Source organism: Alexandromys fortis, unplaced genomic scaffold, assembly GCF_014885135.2.
Source record: "Alexandromys fortis isolate MF-2015 unplaced genomic scaffold, M_Fortis_MF-2015_v1.1 scaffold_284, whole genome shotgun sequence".
Taxonomy (NCBI): Eukaryota; Metazoa; Chordata; class Mammalia; order Rodentia; family Cricetidae; genus Alexandromys; species Alexandromys fortis.
This window is the reverse complement of record NW_026068160.1, coordinates 1155551-1181539: the sequence shown is the minus strand read 5'-3', so window position 1 is coordinate 1181539 and position 25989 is coordinate 1155551. Positions and strand designations below refer to the sequence as shown.

At 53.9% G+C, this 25989-nt stretch overlaps 2 protein-coding genes across 9 annotated transcripts; both read left to right on the top strand.

Annotated features, from left to right (window-relative positions):
- Positions 1 to 50: 50 nt before the first annotated feature.
- Positions 51 to 7912, top strand: Borcs8 (BLOC-1 related complex subunit 8). Of its 3 annotated transcripts, XR_007589464.1 has the most exons (7): positions 51 to 204; positions 2391 to 2503; positions 3305 to 3369; positions 5482 to 5592; positions 6239 to 6316; positions 6505 to 6608; positions 7042 to 7912. XR_007589464.1 is itself a non-coding variant. In XM_050127668.1 (6 exons), the coding sequence occupies exons 1-5, from the start codon at positions 168 to 170 to the stop codon at positions 6270 to 6272; spliced, it is 360 nt and encodes a 119-aa protein (XP_049983625.1). In that variant the 5' UTR covers positions 51 to 167; the 3' UTR covers positions 6273 to 6316; positions 7042 to 7911. The 3 variants fall into 3 exon arrangements, 2 of the variants coding, with proteins under 2 accessions (XP_049983625.1, XP_049983626.1); XM_050127668.1 differs by lacking the exon at positions 6505 to 6608 and having other exon boundaries at positions 7042 to 7911; XM_050127669.1 differs by lacking the exon at positions 7042 to 7912 and having other exon boundaries at positions 6505 to 6741.
- Positions 7913 to 8761: 849 nt separating this feature from the next.
- Mef2b (myocyte enhancer factor 2B) lies at positions 8762 to 24827 on the top strand. Of its 6 annotated transcripts, XM_050127659.1 has the most exons (10): positions 10359 to 11144; positions 17079 to 17278; positions 22198 to 22279; positions 22585 to 22788; positions 23045 to 23179; positions 23475 to 23604; positions 23713 to 23846; positions 23969 to 24056; positions 24176 to 24263; positions 24425 to 24827. In XM_050127659.1, exons 3-10 carry the CDS (start codon positions 22226 to 22228, stop codon positions 24645 to 24647), a joined length of 1056 nt encoding a protein of 351 aa, XP_049983616.1. In that variant the 5' UTR covers positions 10359 to 11144; positions 17079 to 17278; positions 22198 to 22225; the 3' UTR covers positions 24648 to 24827. The 6 variants fall into 6 exon arrangements, with proteins under 6 accessions (XP_049983615.1, XP_049983616.1, XP_049983618.1 ...); XM_050127658.1 differs by lacking the exons at positions 10359 to 11144; positions 17079 to 17278 and adding an exon at positions 8762 to 10120; XM_050127661.1 differs by lacking the exon at positions 17079 to 17278.
- Positions 24828 to 25989: the final 1162 nt, after the last annotated feature.

Sequence of the window (25989 nt, the reverse complement as noted above, 5' to 3'; positions counted from 1 at the left end):
TTCCCTCTCTCTCCTGTCTGAATGAAGCTGAGGCGAAGAGGGATCAGCGAGCCCGAAACCAGAACCGGAGGCTTGCCGTGACCAGTTTCAACCCGGAAAGTTTAGGTAGACCTCCCAGTCTCCCGACTTCCGCTTGCGTTTTAGAGCTCCGCCTGGCTGCCTTCACTATGGAAGAACCAGAGATGCTCCTGAAGGGAAAGAAAGGTGTTGCGGGGTCCCGGGCGGATTGGAGGGCTCCGGGAGTCGCCCAGTCTCAGCCTGGAAAAGGCAGTGCAGGGCTCGGCGGAAAAGGGAGGCCACTGTCTCCTGGCGGGAAGTGATGTGGCAGCCGTGTAGTAGAGACCGGGAGCAGAGGAAGGCTCTGTTGTTTGTTTCTAAGACGAGGTCTCAGTATGTAGCCCCTGACTGTCTTGGAAAACTCGCTATGTAGACCAGGCTGACCTCTACCGCCTCTGCCTCCTGAGAGCTGAAATTAAAAGTGCGCACCCCAAGCTCTATTTATTTTTTTTTTTATCCTGAACACGTGAACGAGTGTGCGGGTTTGGTGGCCCAATACTCTAATCTTTACTCAAGAGTCAAGAAGCGGGTTACTGCCGGGCAGTGGTGGTGCACGCCTTTAATCCCAGCACTTGGGAGGCAGAGACAGGCGGATCTCTGTGAGTTCGAGACCAGCCTGGTCTACAAGAGCTAGTTCCAGGACAGGAACCAAAACCACAGAGAAACCCTGTCTCGAAAAAACAAAAAAAAAAAAAAAAAAAAAAAAAAAAAAAAAAAAGCGGGTTACTGATTGAAGGCCAGTTTGATCATAGAGCGACTCCGTCTCAAGTGCTCAGTCATTTTGGGTGGTGGGGTGAAGCCTTAGCCCAAACACAGTCGTAAGCACTTTGCCCAGAATGTTCAAGGCTCTGGGTTTGATCCCCGACACAGCAAAATAAATAATGACAGGATAAGTAGGTTATTTGGCTAGTGAGAGCAGTGGATCGAAATAAAGGCAGGGCCAACGTCATTTTTGCCTTGGGAGTTGGCGCCATCTGCCGCCTGTAGCTGGGACTTGTCAGAGCTGGTCTGGTACAAGCAGTGGGAGAGGGGGCAGTAGCATTTGGAAGCAACAAGATCCTTGATGGATGGGGCAGGAAGGTTGGAGACTTGGCAGGCTGGAAAGTCCTTGCTCGAAGTCTACCCTGGGATGATGGTTTATGTGCAGTTGACGTGGGGAGACATGAGTTTGTTTTTGTTTTTTTGGTTTTTCGAGACAGGGTTTCTCTGTGGCTTTGGAACCTGTCCTGGCACTAGCTCTGTAGACCAGGCTGGTCTCGAACTCACAGAGATCCGCCTGCCTCTGCCTCCCAAGTGCTGGGATTAAAGGCGTGCGCCACCATCGCCCGGCGAGACATGAATTTTAGGGTAATGAAAGCAGGTGGGCTTAGCAGGCTCTTGGATGTAGAGGGCAGCCTCAGGCATGCTGCTAAGGCAGGGCTCGTGATGGGGTAACCTCAGAGTTGTTCCAGCACAGCAAGAGATGTAGGCTTTCACAACATTCCTGTCTTGGTCAGAGTACAGGCCACACAGGGATGTAGACTTGAGGCACCTCTGGGTTCAGTGGTTATCCTCTGCTGGGCATGGTGGTGCGTGCATGCTTCTCTCCACAACACTTGGGAGGCAGAGGCAGGAGGATTGGTGCGAGTTTGAGGACAGCCTGGCCTACACATTGAAGTTACAGGGAATTCAGAGCTACTGGATTCTAGTATGATGTTCCATACTGGTCTCTAGTATGATGTTATGTTGAGGGTTTTCAGTGGCAATAGTACTGTTCCCTAGTGTCCCCTGGAAGTGGATTTGCGGGGGCGGGGCTGTGGGCTCAGAATGTGCTCAGGTCCCCTTGAGTCTCTAGCTGACCTGGGCCTGTGGATGATGGTTACAGGGGTGCACTTCGATTGGGGTCAGAGACTGAAGAACTAAGAGTCTGATGCGGGCTGGGGCTCAGTTGGCAGTGCTTGCCTAGCGCCACATAAACCAGGTGTGGTGTCACACAAACGCAGTCCCAGCACTCAGGAGGTAGAGCCAGGAGGATTGGGAGTTAAGGTCATCCCTGGTTACAGAAAGCTAAAGTCTGACCTGGGCTATATGAGACCCTATTTAAAAGGAAAAAGAAGAAGGAGAAGAAGCAGGTATCTCAGCAGTTAAGAGCATTTGGTGATCTTAGAAATGGCTGGACTTTGGTCCCCAGCATTCACAACTGCCTGTAGCTCCAGCTCCGAGGCCTCCATGGCACTGCACTTACGTGTATATCTTCACATAGATACACACATATAATTCAAAATAGAATAAATACATAAATACAAGGGTCTAATACTTGTCCCTTATTCCCATCCCCTCCTTGTCAAACCCAGTAACAGACAAGTTCACCGAAAGTGTCTATGTCCTGGCCAACGAGCCGTCAGTGGCCCTGTACCGGCTACAGGAACATGTGCGCCGCTCACTGCCCGAGCTGGCCCAGCACAAGGTGAGTTCTGCCAGCCCGCCAAGGATCTCTCCCCTGAGCAGAAGTGGGGTACACATGTGAAGGGGCTGAAGTCAAAGCAGAGATGCTAGTGAGATAGCCTTTGGCAGCTGAATCAGGCTGGACAATGTGGGGGTAGCCCGTGGGTGACTTTTGAAGGAGACAGCATGGTCTTCTGGATTAGTGACTAGCAAGGTGAGGAAAGAGCCCAAGAAAGGGCCTGCCAGGTAGATGCAATAGCCAGTCCTAAGGGTTTGACTCAAGGCCTGCTAGTCACACAGAGCCCCTAGGGGAAGAGGATAGCAGAAGGCAAAGTCAAGACAGCTGGGGGAATGGAGCACTCAGGTGGGGAGCGGAGGACTCAGGTGGGGAGTGGAGGACTCAGGTGGGGAGTGGAGCACTCAGGTGGGGAGTGGAGCACTCAGGTGGGGAGTGGAGCACTCAGGTGGGGAGTGGAGGACTCAGATGGGGAGTGGAACACTCAGGTGGAGTGGTAGAGAACTCAGGTGGGGAGTGGAGGACTCAGGTGGGGAGTGGAGGACTCAGGTGGGGAGTGGAGCACTCAGGTGGGGAGTGGAGGACTCAGATGGAGAGTGGAGCACTCAGGTGGAGTGGTAGAGAACTCAGGTGGGGTGGTAGAGCACTAGTGGGGGAGTGAAGCACTCAGGTGTGGTGGTGGAGCACTTACTCAGTGGGAGAGTAGAGGACTTGGTGGGGCTTTTAGAATGGGAAGCTCAGAGAGGATCTGACATCTAACACTGGTTCCCATAGAGCCTTTCCTCCTAACACTCCCCAATCCTGCAGGCTGACATGCAGAGATGGGAGGAGCAGAGCCAGGGTGCTATATACACCGTGGAGTATGCCTGCAGGTGAGACACCATGCTACATCTGTCAGAGGGCAGAGTGACGTAGATTCCCAATCCCATCCCCCTGTTGCTTGCAGATGAGACACCTGCCACATCTGTCAGAGGGAGAGTGACATAGATTCCCAATCCCATCCACCCGTTGTGGTATAGCCACGACACCTCTGTTCGGTTTCTCACAGTTGTTGGGGAGTTTGGGGACCTGACTGTTTGCCTCTGACTTGGGGTGGGTGGCTCGCGGGAGAAAATGCTTTTATCCACAAGTCACATCTGAAGCGCCCTTGTTGACCGATGGTGAGCACCAGCAAGTCCAGCTCCGAGAAGGTGGAGGCAGGAGCATGCCTGGAGCTCCCCTAGGCGGGCGGTTCTGTCAGCAAGTTCCTAGTTCCCTGAGAGACTGTTGTCTCAGATTAGTGACTCAGCTGATAAAAGGTGGAGAACAATTGATGAACCTGCCCAGTGTTGGCCTCTGTCCTACACACACACACACACACACACACACACACACACACACGTAACCGTCCCGACACGAAAATCAGCTGGACCACAGCTAAGGGGGGTCAAGGCTGCCTTGTACCCTGTGCGTGTGTACCCTCCGTGCAGACCCCAGGCAGCAGTGCTGAGTGAGCATGCCCTACCTGCCTGTCCTGTTGTTTTTAAGTTGGGTATTAGTGTATCTCCAGGCTGGTCTTGAATACCCAGGATTAAGCAGTCCTGCCTTCACTTTCCCAGGAGCTGAGGTCAGTTTGCACATGACTTTTGCTCACACCTGAGATTGTGTGTGTGTGTGTGTGTGTGTGTGTGTAGGCACACGTGTGCCATGTCATTGTCAGGGCATAAATTTCATTCCCTCTCCAGGTTTGAAAACCCATATTTGGCTCTGTGAGTATGGCCTTGAGTCTTTGTGCCCATTGGGCTGTCTGAAAGCCCAAGTCATGCCGGGCAGTGGTGGCACACGCCTTTACTCCCAGCACTTGGGAGGCAGAGGCAGGCGGATATCTATGAGTTTGAGGCCAGCCTGGTCTACAAGAGCTAGTTCCAGGGCAGGCTTCAAAGCCACAGAGAAACCCTGTCTCAAAAAAATCAAAAAAAAAAAAAAAAGAAAGAAAGAAAGGAAAAAGAAAAATAAGCCTACATCTTCCTCTCTGTAGGGTCTCACTAGGTAGCCCTGACTGTCTTGGAATTCACTCTGTAGACCAGGCTGGCCTCGACTCACAGAGATCCACCTGCCTCTGCCACCAAGTGCTGGGATTAAAGGCGTGCGCCACAACACCTGGCTCTTCTCTGCATTCTTGGGCCTCCTCCTCGCTGGCAGGTCAGTTCTTTTGAGCCACCGTTCCTGTGTTCTGCCTACTGTGCGGCCTGGGCCACTCACCCACTCCAGTGTCTCACTGCTTCTGCTAAGTGCAGTCTCAGCCGGCTGCTTTTGCTGTGCACACCTCGATTGCCTGGGATTGCATGAACTCCTAATGAGGACTTGATCCCCTCATCAAAAATTCTGTGAGATTTGCCGGGCATGAGAGTGATAAAACCCTTCACACAGATCACTCTGCTGCTCCCAGGAAGGATGTGGGCTGCTGACAGGGCACCCGTGCCGAGCCTGACCACTTGTGAATCAGGACTGACTCCTGCAGGCTGTCCTCTAACCTCCACCTGCTACTGCTTGCAGATGCAGCCCCTCCTTAAAGAAATATAGGGTCTTCCTCTACAATCCAGGCTGGCTTCAAACTTGGGATCTTCCTGCCTCAGCCTCCTTCAGTCCTGGAACACAGGCATGCCTCATCTATACACTTCAAATCCTAAAAGCAGAGTTACACAGCCAGCCACCTTTTAAACACTAGATAAAGAGCAATTCCAGCCCTGTAAAGCAGTACCTACGTCAGTCCCTGGGCTGAGAGGCCCCCGCATCAGTCACTGGGCTGAGAGGCGCCCACAGTGGTCCCTGGGCTGAGTTGTCTCAGATTTAGATTGTTTCTTTTACAGACATGAAACCCTTTTTAATTGTTAATAGTTAGCAGTGTTGAAGGCTGAGCCCACATTTTGCAGCTCCCGACTCTGGACAGGATAGGGACATTTCCTGGTGGCCTTGATGCTGATCCTCACTCCTTTCTGTTTCAGTGCTGTGAAGAGCCTGGTGGACAGCAGTGTGTACTTCCGTAGTGTCGAAGGCCTGCTCAAACAGGCCATCAGTATCCGGGACCACATGAACAACAGCGCCCAGGGCCACAGGTAGCCCAGCCACCCGCCCCTGTCAGCATCCTAACCAGTGAGCTGTGCAGGTGTTCCTTGTCATCTGTGGCACAAATATCCCAGCTGTGTGTGAGGAACTGTGACAGCCGTGCCTGGTTGACAGACTCACAAGGACAGTGACCTAGAAACAGGTCAGAGGAAGTGTGTGGGCAAGCAGCATCCTCTGGAAAGTGAACAGAGCAAGGCCCTGAGACTGGCACTCTTGCCCAGGGAGAGAGCATGGGGAATGATTTAATGGGAAACTGCTGTGGGGGCTGTCTCCAGCTGAAGCCCAGGGAGATAACAGGCACCTACTGTCCTTCGATTTCTCCATGTTGATTATAACTCAATAAACTCGTAGCTGACCTGTACCAGCCTCAGCCAGTCTTCCCCTGACCCCGCCGACTCCGGTCTGTTGCTGGAATGACAGGAGCAGCAGCAGGAACGCTGCATCTGGGTTGCACCCTATCCTTCCCGTCAGCTTGGCCTGGCCTCTGAAGTAGGTGCTGATTCCACCCTTATAGAAGACCAAAAGCTCAGACCATGGTCTTGAGGTTCAGGGTGTGACTCCAACCCCTAGTCAGCTAGGCTAAGTTGTCTCCTGATCTGTGGCATCAGTCTCATGCATTCCAAATGTTTGTTCCAGCCAGGAGAAACCATCCCCTCCTACTGTGGCCTGACCCTGACAATGCAAAACTCTCAGGGCCACCAGCTGCCCACCCAGGTCAGTGCAGAGGCTGCCACTCTAATGAGCTAACCCCTTTCTTTGTGTCCCTGCAGCCTGCTGTCTAACTGTTGGGCTTTCTGGCTGCTCTTCAGGGATGGTTTCTTGGCGGGGGGGGAGGGGGGGGGGGCTCACTCTGATGAATCTCTGTTGCTCAGGCCTCTTGTTGCTTCATCTTCCTCCCTTAGGCAGAGACCTGGCTCCTATGCCCCCAACCACTCAGCTGCTGTGTGACCTTGAGGCTGCATCCTTACTTCTCTGTAAACATGGCTTATTAGGCTGAGGCCATGTGGTCAGTGATGGCATACATTGTGACATTGTATCCATGCAAGAGAGAAGCGTCCACAGTCCTGACCCTTACAATACTATAAACTGACCAGCTCCTGATGCTGCTTCAGGCTGCAGGGAGTTGGGTGCTTCCTTTGGCCTTTGCCTGTTGCTGTGTTGGGGAGGGGTCCAGGGTCCTCTCCATCACAGACAGGGGCTCACCCACGGGTCCCACTGGTGCTGTAAAGACTGACTCCCAGCCCAGAGGCGCAGAGTGTAAGGCAGCACTTACTGGGTGATGAGGCCATCAAGCATTAATTAAGCATCTCACTTGTACAGTAACCATTTCTCAGCTCTTTGGGTAGCAAGAACTACTGGGCACCAGTCAGTGGGCATTCAGTGGCAAGTCTCAGCTTGCCAGGTATCTGGACTCTCACCAGCTGTTGTCCCCACCACAGGAGATGGGCAGTTTTTCACTTGAGGAGCATCTGGAAGGGCTCCCAGGTGTGTGCACTGATCCTGTCGGCACTGGTGCACGCCTGGGCACCCGAGTCATGTGTCTTCTGCTCTGCTCACCTCGTGGCATCCTGGGCTCTGGATCCCAACTTCATCTCTTCAGACTTCTTCACCTCCCTGGGATCCTCAGCCCTCTGAGTTCCAAAGCCTCTCCTGGGTTACCAGTGGCCTTCGTGGGTTCAGATCCTCACAGCCTGTCCAGACCCAAGATCCTCAGCACAATCTCTTATACAAGAGGAAACTGGCTTGGTGGTGGGATAGCCCGCCCCAAGCACTTGCCCCCACTCGAACCCTGATGGGTTCGATGGGTTCGAGTCCTGGTCTTCCCACCCTTAGCTCCCCCACCCCCTTTCCAGTCCTTGCAGAAGCAGACCCCTGGACATCACACTGAGAACTCAACAGGAACTCCTGGCTCAGCCGTAATTGCTCCCCTTGGCCATGAACCAGGCTCACTATTCCAGTCGCACCCTAGGGCAGTCTTGGTGCGCATACATGAATGTTCAGGAGTTGTTCTTCCATGCTGGGGTCACATAGCTGAAGACCAGACCCTGACCCTGCTTCTGACAAGTGATGCAGGACTGGGTGCTGGCTTCTCTGAGATCGAGGAACACATCTCCCTGTCTAATCTCTTAGGAGCCACTGGATAACTGTCTCCCACCTCCATCCAGGGCAGGACCTGAGTCCCTGGCTTGGCCACTAGCTCCCATCTCCTGGGTCCTGATGGGGCAGGTTCCATGTCTGTCCTACAACCAGGCCCTAGGTTCCCCCAAATCATATACACACACCAAACAAGCTAATAAAAAAAAAAAAAAAAAAACTCCAAAAAAATTGCCAAAGTTGTAGCAGGTGGAACAGGAGCATGTTATCACAGCTCTGCTCATGCAAAACATGGTAAGCCATGTACAGGAGGGCTGGGGAGAGGGCCCAAGACATGGTAAGCCATGTATGAGAGGGCTCAAGACATGGTAAGCCATATACAGGAGGGGCTGGGGAGAGGGCTCGGTCAGCTAAGTACTTGCCTCACAGCTGTGACAACCTGAGTTCAGCCACCAGAACCCACATCAGAAAAGCCAGGCATGTCGCCAAAGCTAGTAACCCCAACACCCACACAATTGTGCTTCCATAGATACACGCATGTAAATAGGTAGTAATATAAAAGGTACCCCAGGATTCGGCCACAGAAACACTGGGTGCACTGAACTTTAGGAGGCAGGCCTCCAGGGCTCCTTACCACCCCAGCCCTTGGGTGCCCCCCCACCTCAACACCTGTTGCCCAGGCCTCCCAGGCCACAGTTACTTTACATCTCATTTGCGTCTCCCCCAAGAGCAGACATTGGTCTGGGTGCACAGCCCTGCCCACACAAACCTGACAGAGGCTTCTGGTCCTTTGAGAGTGAACTGAGCTTCCAGGGGACCAGGGCACTCATCAAGCCGTACATCTGTCCCCACACTGCTCCAACCAAAATTCACTCAGTAACTTGGAGACAGAAGGTGATCTTCCTGTGCCATGGGGCACCCAAGAAACCAGTCAGCCACCTGACTAGGAATAGTCTGGCAGGGTCTGACATTGAATGGGCTCCCCCAGATCCACCAGGGCTGGAAAGGGACTCACAGTGGCCTGTGCTTATGACTTGTAAAACTTACATTTATTTTACTGGGGGGGGTGGGGGGGCACAGTATCATGACACATGTGTAAATGTGGAGATCAGAGGACATGGGGATCAAACTCATGTCACCTGGTCTGGCAGCTAGCACTTTACCCACTGAACATCTCACAGATCTTGAATTTATTTCCTTTTAGACAGGTTCTTGTCATGTAACATAGGTTAGCCATGAGTTTAAGTCCACGTGCCTTGCCCAGTGGTGGTGGCACATGCCTTTTAATCCCAGCATTCGGGAGGCAGAGACAGGCCAACCTGGTGTACAGAGTGAGTTCCAGGACAGGCTCCAAACTACACAGAGAAACCCTGTCTTGAAAAACTGGGAGGAAAAAAAGCATTTATTACCAGTTCGGCTCAGGGGTTGTTATTACGTAAGTAGATTGTAGGGAGACAGAAAGAGAAAAATCCGAAGTAAAGAGCCTTGGCTTTCAGACCTCCTCCCTTGCTCCAGCCACTCATATGTCCCCTCACCTTGAATAGCCAGAGGTAGTAACTTGTCTAGTCCCTCAAGTGATGGGACCGAAGGGGTCCAGGGCAGGGGGCAAGCTGCTGTGGGTCGGGGCGTGGCTTTGTGTGGGCGGGTTGGCTCCGGTGCAGGGCCCTGCTGGCCCTGCTGCAGCTGCCGCCCTCATGCCCTCATGTAACCAGAGCCTGTAGGTTGCATCAGAGCCAGGGGGAGGTGGCCCGGTAAACAGCGGGGCCCCGGGGGCCGGGGTTCCCCAGGCTCCTTCATCTACAGGAGCCTTGTTCTTCATCTTGGAACCCAGGCAGAAGCCCCCAGGCTGGGCTCGGATCTTGGTGTGTCTCAAGGACACCTGTGGGTGTGGACTGAGAACTGGGCTAGGGCAGGGGACTCACCTATAGCACGGCACAAACTTTTCGGTTTTGAGTCTGAAGAGAAAGTTTGCAGCCGTGGGAAGTGGTTCACTGCTGTCATCCAAACGCTTACAGTGTGAGGCAAGAAGACTGCCCTGAGCCTCCGTTACAAGAGTGAAACACGGTTGGGAGTCTGGGAAGTTGTGCCGAAACTACAGGGTTCAAATTACACAGATGTAGAACAAGGCAGAGGCCACCCAGGCAGCCGCACTCCTGCCCTACTCTCGATTCTCACTCAGGGACAGATTCATTGTAAAGCACTGCAAATGTCCCTCATCCTTCTGGTGTTGCCCTACCATTGTTCCCATTGGCCTGGCTCCACCTCCAAAGAGTTGGGAGGGGTCCCATGTGGGATTCTACCCCCTTGTCCCCAGCCAGCTTTGTCCCTGACCTCTGACCCTGTAATCCTTTTCCTTCGAGGCTCTGCAAACACAGAGATGAACTGAGACAGGAGCATGATGGTAGAAGACCAGAAGAGGATAGGGTAAGGCCACAAAGTGAGCAGGGTCCAGTAGAAGTCCGTGAGGACACTGCAGGAGGCACCACTGGGTAGGGCTACATACTTAGTGGTCCAGGTCCCCCATGAAGTGGTTCTGATTTTAGAAGGCCATGAGCCTTAAAGGCTGGCTTGGTCCATTGTCCAGTTTGCTAGCAGAATCAGGGCTGTAAGAAAAAAAAAATTTTTTTGAGACAGGGTTTCTCTGTAGCTTTGGAGCCTGTCCTGGAACTCACTCTGTTGAGGTGCATGGTCTGGGCTGGCAGTGGCAGAGTTCTGAACAAGGTCCAGATTAAGGTCAGGCTCAGCATGAGGTGTGTGCCACAGTGGGGACACCAGAGTCCACCATTCAAGTACTTGGGGTTGAATTCTGTCTGCACCATGCTTGGTGGTTTTAGCTGCTGCCCCAGCCCCGTTCTTCTCTTTCCTTTTTTAATAATTTATCTTTATTCTGTATGCATTGATGTTTTGCCTGCATGTATGTCTGTGTGAGGGTGTCAGACTTTGGAGTTGTAGTTGTTAGCTGCCCTGTGGGTCTGGAAGAGCAGCCAGTGCTCTCAATTACCACTGAGTCGTTCCTCCAAACCCATCTTTATTTTATTTTTGTAGGTGGTGTTTTGTTTTATTTTTTTCCAGACAGGGTTTTTTTGTAGCCCTGACTGTCCTGGACCTCTCTCTGTAGACCAGGTTGACCTCGAACTCACAGAGATCCACCTGCCTCTGCCTCCCGGCTACTGGGATGACAGGCATGCACCTCCAAGCCCTGCTTCTCTATACCTGGTCACTTTGGATCTCAGCATCTTCTTTGAGTTCAAGGGCTTAGGAGGCAGGACTTTCCCAAGCATCTGCCCCTCACAAATGAAGGCACCACCTCCATCCAATCACCTCTTAGGGGCGGGACTGCGCGGGAAGGCACCCCGGGCCGGTGGGAGCAGAGCTCAGTGCCTGAGCAGCAGTAGACGCCTGGACTTGCAGGTGCGGCCGGCGTTGACGGTCTCCCGGGACTGCAGAGGTGTGCACGGCTCCGGGGCACGCGTGGGTACAAAAGGTGGTGTGTGTGTGTGCATACGGTGTCTGACGGGAGGCGTTGGGGGGAGCGCTGGGTTTCAGGGATGTTTGCTGAGTAGGGTCTCGTTCTGGCCTAAGCTAGTCTGAAAGTTACTATATAGCACAGGCCAGCCTCAACGCCCCCCCCCCCCCCCCCCCCCCCCCCCCCCCCCCCCCCCCCCCCCCCCCCCCCCCGTCGTCTTAGTGCTGGGATCCCAAGTGTGACCACACTCCATTGTTTGAGGGTTCTTTTGGGAGTTTGAGAGAGGGTCTCACTCTGTAGCCCAGGGTGGCCTAGAAGTCTATGTATCCATGCTTGGTGGTGCATGCCTTTAGTCCCAGTAAGGCAGAAACAGAGCTTTCCTTTCCGGGCCAGCCTGAAAGTGAGCCCTAAGCCAGACAAAGCTATGTAGTGAGACCTCGACAAACAAAAAGATAGAAAGAAAAAGAAAAAAGACACCTTTGTAGCCCATGCTAACCTAGAACTCATGGCAATCTGGTTTTGTTCTCCCAAGTACCATGATCACAGATGTTTACCTAGTGGTGGCTGTGTTTGTGTTTTTCTTTGTGTGAGGTAGAAGGGAGGTTGAGAAGTTGAGATAAGGTCTCTGTATGTAGCCTCAAGCTTCCATCAATCCTCCTAGCTCAGTTTCCAAACTGTGGGATCACAGGTGTGTCCCTACTTGAGGCTGTGTTTGAAAATTGGTGAGAGTTGCTGCTGTGAAGTCGTGTCACTGAGGGACCCCCTCTGAGGGTGCACACCGCTTGACATCCATTGCACGTGTTTCCTTTCGGGCATGCACATGGGCACGGAAGACAAGATGAAGGGGTCACCCCTTGCCCCATGCCTGTGTCTTCCTTGGAAATGGCATTGGGAACAACTCACGGATGTCTGAGACAGTGTCCCTTTTACGGTCCTGACCTACCACCTGCCTCTCAGTCTTCATCCAGAGAAGTAGATGCCAGTGAACCTGGCCCCTGCCTGGCCCTAGCCCTAGATGCCAACAGAGGTCAGACACAGTCTAGGCCTCCACCTGCTTGCTTTGAAGTCCTTACTGTGGTCCTGTGGAATTAAGGACAGGAAATCTGGCTGTTGTTGTGAACAAACCCAGGTTCAAAAGAGCCCTCAGTGTGTCAGGATTGGAGAGAATGCTTGACTAGAACTCACCAGTGAGGATCTGGGGAGATAGCCTAAGAATGGGTGCAAGTTCCGTCCTAGGCACTGGAGGTGGGTGTGGGGGCACCGACTTCAATTTAGAAGGATCGGTGTTTCTGGTTTGCTTGCTAAGTTTACAGGGACCTCTGCAAAGGCAGGCTTGCTTCTCCAAACTGGGTCTGTGTAGAGAGCTGCGTAGAGCCGCACCTGATGGTGCTGGCTTCCGCCCTCCGCGATCCCGAAAGCGGGTGCTCTCTGTGATAATCAACTCCTAATATTGGCTAAGGCTTGACTCATGCTATTATCACGAAATGATTGTCAGCTGCTTGCATATGCGTGGACCTATGGGCAGTGTGCCCACCTGGCAATCCGGGGTTGGTAGCCCATGCCTACTTAAGGGCTGGGAGAGGTTTGCCCGGAAAGAGAGAGAGAGAGATAGATAGAGAGAGAGAGAGAGAGAGAAAACAAGGTCCTGAATAAACTGCTTGCAAGAAGAGCAGCTCCGGTGTTGCGTCTTCCTTGCTGGTGACAGGTCTGTCACCCACCTAGCTAAAGAGAGGAACAAAACTTATCCTAAAGGGGACGGAATTTTGAGATACTTAAGGCCAGGGGCCGACTGAAATCTGGTTTGGATTTTTCTCTTTTTACTGATTTAAAGATTCATTTTTTTATTATTTAACTATTATGTATAGGGCATGGAGGGGGTACTGATGAGCTGAAGTTGTGAGCCACTTGCTATAGGTACTGGGAACCGAACTTGAGTCCTCTGCAAGAGCAGTGAGCACTCTGAGCCACTGAGCATCTTCCCAGCACAAGAAATTTGTCTTTTGAGCCAGGGTGTCATGTTGTCCAGGCCAGCCTTGAACTCCTGATCCTCCTGCTTCCACCTCCTCGGTGTTGGGGTGACAGCGGCCTGCCCAGCTTATGATCTCGAAGGAGAGGATCCTAAGACCATGTGGGGACACCCAGCCCCACTTTGGAGAAAGAAGGGGCTCAAGGCCACTCCCAGGCCCTTGAGAGAACAGGAGCCATGGCTGGGGACTGAGTCTCTGCCACGCACCCTTGCTAAGGTCCTGCCCTTCTCTGAACTCTGTCTGTCTTTGTGACCATGGCAAGGCACGTTGAGCCCAAACTTGATTTCCTGGGTCTTATTTTATTGTTTTTTTCAAGACAGGATTTCTCTGTGTAACTTTGACTTCCCTGGAACTCGCTCTTGTAGACCAGGCTGGCCTCGAACTTACACAGATCCACCTGTCTCTGCCTCCCAAGTGCTGGGATTAAAGACGTGCACCACCACCGCCACCTCGTTGGCTTCCTGGTTTGTTGTTGTTTGTTGAGACTGTCTCGAGTACCTCAGGCTAGCTCAAAGTTGCTATGTAGCTAAGGATGACCTTGAGCTCTTGATCATTCTGCATCTCAGAGCTGGGGTGACAGGCATGTACCATGCCTGACTTTGCCAGGAACATATGTATATGCCCCAACTTTCCCAGACTGGGATCTGGATTTTGATCTGAATAACAATAGCAGGCCTGTTTCCCAGTTTGGACTGTGGAAGGCTCCCGCTTCAGCCCAAGCCTGCTCCATCCAGCCCTGAGGGGAAGCCCACTTCCTCTGATTAGGAGGACCTATCTCTCAGTAGCTGGGCTTTTTCTGTGAGGTGGGCCATGTGTGAATGGCTTGGGCAAACAGTAGGCACTCAATCATAGTAGATACTGTGAGTCATTTCCCAGCCATTCCCCAGGACTGAGGAGAAGCTGCTAATCCCTGACTCACCCTCTTTGGGTCTTAGTTTGCTCCAGATCAAGGTGAGGGGCAAAAAGGGAACAAAGGTGGTGGTTGAGACCTGGTGTCCCACAGCTGTGGGCTCAGGCTTGTCTCATCTTTCCCAGCCTGCAGCCCTGGTGGTCCAGGCCACACCTTGTTCTGCTGGGTGCTACCCAGGCTTCCTGCCCCCCAAACCTCTCTCCCTCCACAGCCACTAAATCTGAGTATCGTGGATCAACATACCCATCCCATAATGCTCTGTGCCCTGTTCTCCACTGTCTGCAGCCCTCACTCACCCTGTCCAACATGAGGGCATGGGCTTTCCCCCAGGCAGGGCAGATGCTTGGTTAGGAGCCTCGGCCTCGGCCTCCCTCTGCAGGCCAGCCCTGCCCCTCCAGATGGCGTCGTCCTAGCAGATGGCTTTCCTGGACCCTCTGTCACAGCCACTCTCACGGTCACTTGCCTCAGTTTCCCCATTTTTCTCTTCTTTTTTAGATAGGCTCTTCTGTGAACTTACTATGCAGCGGGAGCTAGCCTCCTGGTCCTCCTGCCTCCTCCTCCCAGTTGCTGGATAACAGGCACAAGCCCCCAGACCAAGCTGGTGTTCCCGTTCCTTCCACACAGACCTCCCAGGCACAGATATGTATCTGTTGTTGACAGCCAGAGGGGAACCCAATGTGTGTCCACCCCTGGCCTGGGTGTCCCTGTCATTTCTGGGCACCTTGTCTTAGGTTTCCGGCTAGTATATCTTGGGGTTTTTGAAGCTGTGGGCAGAGTCCCTTCCGCCCACTGCTGACAGATGTGTTAATTTCCCAAGCAGGGAGACCTGGGCCTCTGGGGACCAATTCCCTGAGGGAAGACCTTTCTGTGGAATAAAGAGGGAAATATTGGGCTGTCCCTGCAGCCACTGTAGAGGCTCAAGGGACATGTTTGGGGGCCCCTGATATGGGGCAGTAGGATTTAGCTCAGAGCATGGTCTGTCCCTGTTCCTGGGGCAGTGCCCCTTACGAAGCGGGTGATCACACCTATGGACGCTCTCTTACTGTTGAGACAGTGTCTCACCAAACCTGGAACTTGCCATTTGGCAAGGCCGGTCAACCATCAAGTCCTCGGATCTGCCTGGCTTCCGTGTGGACTCTAGAGGTCAAATTCAGGTCCATTTGCTCAAATGTGTTACCTTCCGAGTCTCCTCTGTCCCCTCTCTTCTCCAACCCCCGTCTTTCTCTGGTAAAATTGATTTTTATTTTATGTGTAGGGGCTTTTGTTTTTCATTCTTGTTATTGTTGCTGTGGTTTTGAGACAGGGTCTCACTATGTAGCCTTGGCTGACCTGGAATTCACCATGTAGACCAGGCTGGCATTGAACTCAGAGATCCTCCTGCACCTGACTCACAGTGCTAGGAAGAAGGGTGTGTGACCAAGTGTGGCTTGTTTTGTTTTAATATAGGGTCTCACATAGCCCAGGCTGGCCTTGAACATCTCAGTGCCAGGATTACAGGTGTTTACCACCATGCCTATTTCCGTGGGGTGGTGGGGGTGGCATGCAGGCTTCACATGTGCTGAGGAAACTCCCAACAGCATGAGGATGTCTTACAGACAGGGCCATCTGTGACTTCAGGCTTGCGCTCTGTTCTATGAGGTTCTTAAAAGGAGACTAAGGACAAGGAATGGAACCAGCACCACAGGGCTTCCCTAGCACACAGGCATCAACATATCTTCAGCCCCAAAAGAAAAAAGCAACATGTTATCCTTGACCCAGCTCTGGGCAGCCGGCCGGCAGCCAGGATTGGTCCCACTGAACTCACTGTCTGTACCCCCCACCTTGAGCAGTTCAGAGGTTCCCAAGAGAGACACCAGAAGGACCCATGGACAAAGGGACCTGGGGACCTTCCTAGAATTCTGGAAATGAGATTTACAACCCCCCCCCCAAGATCTCTCAGCACCTCAGGCTGAGTGAGCACCCACAGCAGAAGGGAAGCTGGAACTGGGCTGGAGCCTCTGGGGATGCATGCATGTCACAGGGGCCAGCATGGATTTCGAAGTCTGCATATGTCAGGGGTGGGTGAAAGTTTAGGGGTCTCTCTGTGTGTCTGAGGGGACTGGCTGGATCTGTGGCAGTCTGGATGGTGGGAGGCTGCATGCATCTGAGGATTGACACTTCTCGGAAATTCCGAAGCAGGTCTCATGTTGGGGTTAAGTTTGGAGAGCTGTGTGGATTTAGGGATATCTCTGTCTGTGTTTTGTGAGATGGGATTGCACTGTATCCCAGGCTAGCCAGGAACTCATTGTTTAGCTAGGTTGGCTTCAGACTGAAAGCTGTCCTCCTGCCTCACCACCTGAGCTCCAGGGTAATAGTGTCACACTAGGCCAGATCCTTTGATGGCTTTTGTAGGCAGGGATGCCGGAGTGTTTTGGGGATCTATTGTTACATCCCCATGGTCCGAGGTATCTCCAAGTGAAGGTAGAGTCTTCCCCCATTCTGGCCATCTTATGAAGGTTTCTCCAGCTCTCCCAGCGGCCCACGTGGCCTGAGACTACTTGGAATACTTATACTCATCTGGCCCCTACCCAGAGAAAGAACTAGGCAGCTAGGCACCCCCGGGAGGTCCAGATTGACCCAGTTTTGGTGGTAAAGCTGCGGCTACTGCGGGGTTACTGATCACACACACACACCTGCGCAACCCGAAGCTGCTGTGATCTAGGCCCCGCCTCCAGCCCTTCAGGTCCCGCCCGGTGCGGAGGGGCGTGTCGCCGGCTGCAGCTGTGGGAAGATGGGCAGCTGGGGTCGCCCTGAGCGTCTCTGGGGGGCCCCCAGGAGAGGGCGGGGAGGGGTCCCGGTTTTCCAGGGGGCGCTTCCTGTCGTCGTAATGAGGAGTCCTGGGAGCAGGTGATGAAACCGCTGCCCGGGTTGCGTGAGGCCGCGTGTCCCGCGGGCCTGGCTCCCACCTGCCTCTCACTTCTGCTTTCTCGGCTCGCGCAGGGCTGTGGGTCCCTGTGCAGCCCAGTGGCCCATCGCGGGAGAACAAGTTGGAGGCTGGATGTGGCCTGGCACGCAACATCCCGAGGTCCACGTTTGACTTCTGGGAAGGAAAGACAAATTGAAGCCCTCGGGCTGGAAGGAGACGGTGTTTTTAACCTGTTTTCCTCTACGGGTGCGGGGGAAACCGAGGCCTCATTTGGGTAAGAGACTAGAGGTTACTGGAAGGTGGGATCCCTCCTAATCACCCTCATTTCCATCACCCAGGGACCCAGAGGCCACACTGAGCTAGGGAGGTGATAGTTTGTGGTTCGTAAGACCGTCAAGAGAGTTTGTTGATTGACTTTCTAACCACAAATCCCATCAGACAAAAGGCGCGCGTGAGAGAGAGAGAGAGAGAGAGAGAGAGAATGTTTTATTTTAATAAAAAATTACTTCCATAACCAGGTGTGGTGGTGCACCCCTTTAATCTCAGCATGAAGGAGGTAGAGGCAGGCAGAGTTCAGCCAGCCTGGTCTATGTAATGAGTTCTGAGAGAATCAGGGCTACATTGTGAGACCCTGCCTTTAAAACAAAAATTTAACAGTCATTAGTGTGTGTGTGTGTGTGTGTGTGTGTGTGTGTGTGTGTGCATGCCACAACCAGTGTGTGGGGTTCAGACGACAGCCTCCAGGAGTGGGTCCTGTGCTCACACTCAGCTCCTCGGGTTCAGCACAGAGTGTTTTACCTGCTGAAGAACGGCCTCCTCCAGGCGCTGGAACAGCAGCTCTCCCTCCTCGGGGTCCTCCTGCCTGTCATAGACTTTGTGATTTCCTCAGCAATCACTCACTCAGAGCTCAGGCCTGAGAGTCTGGCCCTTGGCCCACCCAGGGCTTGTGTGTCACCCACATAGCAGCCCCCAGTGTCCCCATCAGTTCTACTCAGCACCACTGCAGACCCTCCTCTGACTGCACGGCGCTTTTCCTCCAGGACCTGGCCCCACTCTGCCCTGGATGACCTTGCCCTCTCACTTGCAGTGTTGAACGCAGTTGAACGCTCCCGTCCTGGCTGGACATCACTGGGAAGTACTTGGGTGTGGAAGCCACCTCCCCAGTTCTCAATGTCCCCCTTATGCCCGACATATTCATACTGGGCTGCTCCCTCCTCCCCACATTCCATCACCCCAGCATCTGGGGCAGAGGCCCTGGGGTCGGCCTGTGGCTGGGTAATTTGCATGGAAGTACAAATAGATCTGCCCAGCCTCCGCCTCTGCACTCCTCTCGCCTGTCACACCTGGGCACAGGGTCTGCAGCCCGTGCTGAGTGAGTGGAGATTTGCATTCTCTCGTGTATTTCTGGGTGTCCGATGGGGAAGCGTCTAAGAGGAAGTGAGCAGGAAGGGGGGGGGAATGTCTCATGTGTGAAGGTCAGAGGTCATTGGGTATCTCGGTCATTCTGCCCCTGGCCATCTAAACTCTCTGCCTCCCAAGACTACAATTAAAGGCCTGGCTCCACCTTATTTGAGACAAGGTCATTGAATAAGCCTGGAGTTCTGCGATTTAGCCTGACTGACTGGCCAGGAAGCCCCACCTCCCCAGGGCAGATGACTTTTTATGTGGATGCTGGAATTTCAACTCATGCCCAGGCAGAGCCCTGGCCTCCCATCCACCCCCTAGCTGCTTACACCCTGACCCCAACCTGCTCCCTTGAGAGTTTGAGTGTCAGCCCAGTGTTCTGGAGCCCGAGACAGGGGGATCAGGAGTTGAAGCCAACCTAGACCCTGTCTCAAAAAATAAAAATGAATACATAGCTAGGAGTGGTGGCTGTGCCTTAGCACCAGCGCTGGGGAGGCATCCCTTCTCTGAGCACTCCACCCTTGTTCTCCCCTCACCAAAGTCCCTTCCTCACAGTTCAAGGACACAGAGAGCTGCCCTCAGGTCTTCTAGGACCCAGGGACTCAGGTCCAAGCCTGGCCTGGCCCTCATGGGACCCGGGACTGGGGCATTTCCGGAGTCATTTTGGCCAGGGGAACCTCTGGTCCAGTGCCCCCCTTCAGCCTCCAGGGACCTGCCTGGGTTCTGACCACACATCCCAGCCCTGGGAAAGGCATGACTCCAGCAAAGGGTAAAATTAGCGAGGGGTTAAATTTAGTAAGAGAATCTGGAGCAGGGCCTGCTCTTCCTGGATCTGTTCCTTGGACTTGACTTGGAGACCCAGCTCAGAGAGGGTGGAGGCTAGCCCACAGCATCTCACCTATGCCAGCTGAAGTATTCCACACCACTGGATACAGGACTCCCAGGAAGATGGGAGCCACAGCCAGACCAATTGGGTTGGGGACAAGAGAGTAGCCCTAGCCAGCTCACTGGATCCAGACTTCTTTTTCTTTTTAAGGGAGGGAAACAGGGTTTTATGTAGCCCAGGCTAACCTCAGATTCACTTAGCCTTAGATTCATTTAGCTAATACTCTTCCCCCACTTCCTCAGTGCCAAGATGACAGGTGTGTGCCACCACACCTGTTTTGTGTTTGTTTGTTTTTTGTTTTAAGACATAGTCCCACTTTGTAGGTCTTGTAGGTCTGACTGACTGGGAACTCCAAAGCTCAAGAAGTCCCATGCCTCTGTCTCTGGAGTGTTGGCAGCCCAGGCTGGCCTCAGCCTCCCAAGTGCTAGGATCACAGGTGTGAGCCACCCTCTGAAGCCCCCAGCTCTCGTGTTCTGAGCTCATCACCAGCCTAGAGTAGCACTGGGCGTGCCCTGTCTACCTGGACACCTGTTGCCCACCCACCTCTCCAGACAGCAGGTGGGGGCTGTGGGGGACAGATGCAGGCCCGTGTGACCCGAGGTGACCACTGACTGGAGAGGCTGTATGGCCCCAGAGTCTGCAGAGAGGACTATCTTCAAGGGAGTAAGGGCCCCTGTGTCTATCTTGTCCTCCCTGTGGGCAACAGATACCTTTGTATCATGAAAGGACTCTAGAGCTACCTGATCCCCAACACAGTGGCCTTCTCTTGCTACAATGTGAGTTTGAGGCCAGCCTGGGCTACAGAGACCTTGTCTCTTAAAATTTTTTTTTTTAAAAAGAGAGAGAGAAAACAAAACAAAAAACAAAAAGCTCAGATCATCTGAGAAGGGTCAGCTACTTCTCTGTCTCAAAGGCATGTGTCCCAGGCCCAGCCTTCAGCCTCTCTGGCCTGGGTCTCTGGGAGCCCAGGCTTGTAATGCAGGATGTAGTGCCCTGGGCTGGTGGGAACCCTAGCCCTCTTCTCTTTCCTCTTTGTGTATGTACATTTGGAGATCAGAGGCTGATGTGGGATGCCATGATTTACTGCTTTCAGTGTGTGTATTGTACATATGTATGTATATGCACATGTGTGTGCATATTTGCATGTGCATGTATGTGCATGTCTGTGTATGCATATGTGTGTGCATTATGTATGTGTGCGTGCATGTGTGTGCACTTGTGCAAAGGACACTGGGTGTCCTGCTCTATCACTTCCCACATTATTCTTTTCAGACAGGGTCTTTCACTGAACTGGGATCTAGGCTCGCAACCACCGAGCCCCAGTGCTCTTCCTGTGCCTCTATTCTTATCACTGGGGTTAGACATGAGCACCTAGATTTTACGTGGGTCCTGAGATTCAAATTCGGGTCATCATTCTCGTGAAGGCAGAGCTCTAACCCCTGGAATCTTCTCCCTAGATCACATTTCATGGTTTTGAGACGTTGTCCTTCACTAACCCCAGGGCTGGTTCCTCAGTTAGGCTCTGCTGTGGTGCTGGGTGTTGTAGTCAGGTCCTCACGCTCCTGAGACAGTCCCACCATGAAGCCCAGGCTAGACTAGAGTTCCTCGACTCCAGCAAGGCTCCTGCCTCAGCCTCTGAGTGCCAGCATCCTCAGTGTACCGCCCTTACCCAGCTCAGAAACTTTATCTTGTTTTCTTTATTTGAAGTAAGTTCTCACCACAGCCCAGACTAGTCTGGAACTGCTGGAGGCCAGGGAGACCCAGGATCTCTACTATGGAGGCCAGGGACTTCCCAAGTCCCCATGTTGACCCTTTAGTGGAGTTCCCAGTCTGCCAGGGGTGACTTTTCCTCAAGTCCATGCAGTAAAAAACACAGCAGAGCATTTTCCTGAGGGGATGTGGTGACCACACCTGTTCCACTGGCACCCTGGAGGCTGAGGCAGGAGGATTTTGTTCTACTTAGCAAAACCATGTCTCAGAACACTCTCCTTCCATGTCCCATAGTGAAAATGTGGGGAGCCCCAAGGCCCAGATGGTGTGTGACCCATGTATGGAGAGATCTAGAACAGGATCCCAGAGCCAGAAAGCAGAGGGAATGGGGGGTGGGGTGGGGGCAGCTGCAGCCTGATGACCATGGAATGTTCTGAAATTAGACTGAGGTAGTGGTTAAACACTATGGAAAACACACTAAATGCCATTTAACTGTGCACATTAAACTAGTGAATTGTATGCAGAATTCACTAAATTAAGGAAAGAAAAGAGCTGGGTGTGGCACATGCCTTTAAGCCCAGTGGTCTGGAGGCAGAGACAGGTCGATCTCTGTGAGTTTGAGGCCAGCAACATTGCAAGAACAGCCAGAGCTACATGTAGAGATCCTGTCTCAACAAAACAAAACAAACAAACAAAAAAGAGGGTGAATGAGGTGGCTCAGCTGACAAAGACATCTGCTGTCTATCCAAGTGCCTGAGTTCCATCTGCAGAACTAGACCAATATGGTGGACAGAGGGGGCCTGTCTCCACTTACGCCCCCCACCCCACATACGTGCATATGAGCACACAGCAGTGGGCAAACAACCTCCATTTCTGTGTCCACTGTCCAGAGGGCATCCTAGTGACCCTCTCCATTTGAGTAAGTGATATACTCTGGACGGTCCTTTGGATGACCTCCATCTCCAGGAGGAGCTGAGGCTGGCCTGGATCCCAGCTTCCTAGGTGGAGGGATCTGGAAATGCATGGATCTCCACAGTGCATTGCATTTACTGAAACCCAGCAGGGGCTGTCTGGGTGACCTGGCCTGCCTTCCTTCTCCTTGTCATCACTGGGGTTCAGAGACTTGGAAGTGGGCAGGGCAGAGGCTGCCACTGTTGGCCTCGTTCCAGCCATTCCCTCCTGCGCTCTTTCAGAAGAGTCACTCGGCTCAGCCAGGCAACGATGGGAAGGAAAAAAATCCAGATCTCACGCATTCTAGACCAAAGGAACAGGCAGGTGAGTCCCAGACTGCATCACCATTGGGGGAGGTGGCATTCGGGGCAGGGGCACAGCCAGGCTAAACAAATGGTCTTGCAGAGAAGTCTGAGTCCTGAGGCCCTTTTGGGGAGATGAGACAGAAACCGTGGGTTCTGCTTCCCCGGGCCCAATCTTCTCAGAAGACAACTGGACACTTGGGGAGTTGTAAATACGCAGAGAAGTTTCCCAGGCTCGGATGGAAACTAGAGCAGAGAAGCTCGCTCTGCAGTTCCCTCCTTTAAGGCCCCCACCCCGCCACACCCCACCTCGCCTCTGTGGTGCAGGTGACATTCACCAAACGCAAGTTCGGGCTGATGAAGAAGGCTTACGAGCTGAGCGTGCTGTGTGACTGCGACATCGCACTGATCATCTTCAACAGCGCGCAGCGCCTCTTCCAGTACGCGAGCAGCGACATGGACCGGGTGCTGCTCAAATACACCGAGTACAGCGAGCCGCATGAGAGCCGCACCAATGCGGATATCCTGCAGGTACCTGAAGCTACCTGAAAGGCCCCGGGAGCATCCCAGCCATGCTACATGACCTCGGTAGCTTCTAAGCTACTCCGTGGGGACTTGAACCTCGGGGGACTTACTGTGAATTTAGTTTCTGGGTCTCCCAGGAGCAGGCCATGTCTATCGTGTATCCCTCCAGCAGACTAGCCCGAGAAGGTCTCCTCTCTCAGGTACCCTAGAACCAAGTCGGGTAAGATCGGAGGGCCCACCCCGCCATCTGCTGTTCCCACAGACCCTGAAGAGGAGGGGCGTGAGCCTGGATGGGCCTGAGCTGGAGGTGGAGGAGGGGTCAGACGGGCCTGGAGAGAAGCTGCTGAGGACGCTGGGAGGTGACAGAGGCTCGGCTTCGCCCCTGCCTCGGATCTATGTAAGAGAACTTTCCCTGTTCCTTCTAATCTCTCCGACCTCCAAACACACTTCCAATACAGAGTGTGATCTCGTCCTGGGAAAGACCCAGGCTTTGAAAGACAACAAAAAGAGTTGAAAGAGTTCAACAAACAAGTCTTCGGGCCACCATTCCCCTAATGATCAGACACCCCATGATCGGTAGAGAGAGGCCTGGACTCCGAACCAGGCTGATGGAGCCCACCCGGCAACCCCAGTCTTGTATCTAGGTCTAAATCTCCAGACAGACCCTCATTCTCCCACATCTCTGTCCGCAGCCGGTGGCCCCTGCGATGTCGGTCTCAGAGCTGTCCTACCGGGTTCCACTCGCCCCACCCGGCTGCGACCCCAGTGGGTTGGGGGAGGACCCGTCTGTCCACAGCCTCCCGCCCCTCTTTCGGCCCCCGGGTGAGCATTAGAAGCAGCCAGAATGGGGAGAGTGGAAGGGCACGAGGATCCTGGCTCTGGTCTCGCTGGTGACACTACCATCCCTCTCTCCCTGGGTCTTCCCCCCAGGCCTGGGACACCCCATCTTCTCTCCGAGCCACCTTGCCGGCAAGACGCCACCACCCCTGTACCTGGCGACTGATGGGCGGAGGCCAGATCTGCCCGCGGGTCTGATGGGGGCCCGAGGGGGACTGGGCATCTCGGTAAGGGGGGGGATGGGAGAAGACGGAGGAGGAAGAGAAGGATGGAAAGTAGAGGGAAAGAGGAAGGGAGGAGGCAGGTGGTCACACCCGGCCTCAGTTTTCTCTCCTTGTATTCCCGGCAGAGGAGCCTGTACAGCGGCCTGCAGAGCTCCGCCGCCGCCCCAGGCCCCGCTTTGGGTAGCTTTGCCTTCCTGCCAACAAGTTCCGCAGGTGCGCCCACCCCGTCCGACCTGCCTGCCCGTTAGAGTCCCTCGCCCCAGCCCTGAGTCCCGGCGTGGGGAGGGCCCGGGTTCTGACAGGAGCCCCGCTCAGCCAGCCTCTCCCGGCAGATTGCAGCCCCGGAGACACCGCTTCGCTCCCCCTGCAGTCCTCTCCCTGGCCCCCGACGAGGGACGCGGTGGACCCAGCCCGGCCGGGGTGAGTTGGGTGCCCCTTGGCGGTCGGGAGACTTGCCTGGATTGGGTTGTGGGTGGACTACGAGATTTAGAGGGGACTCACAGAGCTCCACGGCGGGTAAGCTTTCTCATCTACCTTGTAAGATCTCTCACCATCCTGCCTCCCTTGTCTCCTCTCTCCAGCAGCGCCCGCAGCATGTGTGAGGAGGGTCCCCCCAGCCGAGTGGCCTCCCCTCAAACGCCCCCGATCAGCATTAAGTCCGAGCGTCTGTCCCCTGCCACTGGGGCCTCTAGCGACTTCCCCAGGCCCTACCCCTACCCCCTGCTCCTCACCAGGCCCCTAGCGGAGCCACTTCGGCCTGCGGCCTCCCTGAGTCGCTTGACCCCTGACGGCTGGCCGCGGTAGCGCCCAGAAGACTCCTCTCAACCTCCACGGACATCCCGCAGTCTCCGGTTCCCTGCACAGCCAGGAGGGCGAGGGCACGCGATGCCCCTCACTCGTGAGGCCCCTGTTCCTTCCTGGGGCCGCTACATCAATAAAGCCCAGGGCTCCGGGAGGGCGCTGGGAAGCCCCCCTCCCCCAGCCTCCCGAGCATGAGGTATCCATACCCAGTCTCTCCTTTAAGTCCACAATGGTTTGGGGGCGCACGTCGTAGAAACGGATTCCAGGAGGAAAAAGGCCAGGTGGAGGGTAGGGATGTGACCAGAGAAGGAGCCATAGGGGACGCCACTAAGAGCAAGCCAGAAGGCCTGAGCTGCTCTTGGAGGTGTGAGTCTGAAGTGAGCTCACAGTCGTGTCGCCAGGGTTGCTGAGAGCGGGTTGACTCTGGTGACCAGGAGTTCTAGGTGAGCCTGGGACAAGAAAGACACTGCTTTAAAAAAGTAAACAGGAGACCACCCTAAAATGGCTCAGGGGGTAAAGACACTTCCCGATCTTGTCGACCTGAGTTTCTATTGGTGGAAGGAAAGAACTAACTGCCTGCAAGTTGTCCATTGACCGCCACGGGCATACACAAGGACTCACAAGATGAACGAATAAATGTATAAATGGGGAGAGGGAGGAAAAAAGATTCAGCGGCCGGCAAGAGAGCCTGCTGTGCAAGCATTAGAATCTGAGTTCGAATCTCCAGCACCCATATAAAAAAGCCGGATGTGGCCTGGGTGCCAGCGAGGTGGAGATAGAATCGCTGGGGCTTAGTGGCAGAGGATGGAGAGCCACAGAGTAAGACTCACGATTCCCCGCCCCTTCTCTGGCCTTCTTGGCTGTGTTGGCACCATCCCACAAGAAGACAGACATAAAATATGCAAAAACAAGTGGGGAAAGCCGCGGGAGCTGGGAAGGCGGGGCTCTGGCTCTGCACCCTTCCTCCTCCATGTGTGTCCAGGTGAAGAGTTGGCCCAGAGGGCACGATGATAGTTATGGGTCCTGCAACTAGAGTCCAGCCCCCAGCGCCCTGGCAAGCACAAGCTCAGCTTGTAGCTCGGCCTGCACACGCCACTAATCCCAGCTCTGGCAGAGACTCACTGACTGTTAATCTAGCCTAGAGAACTCAGCCCCTGGTTCAGGCAGAGGCCCTGCCTCAAGGGGACATCTAACTTTCTCATGGCCTTTTCAAGGGGACTGGCAAGTATACCCTGGAGCTCACACATACCCTTATGAGTATCACACACGACTTTCAGTTTCTAAAGGGGAGAGTCCCCCTAAGGCAGTGCAGATGGCTCAGCCAGTGGGTATGGTGGGTGGCACT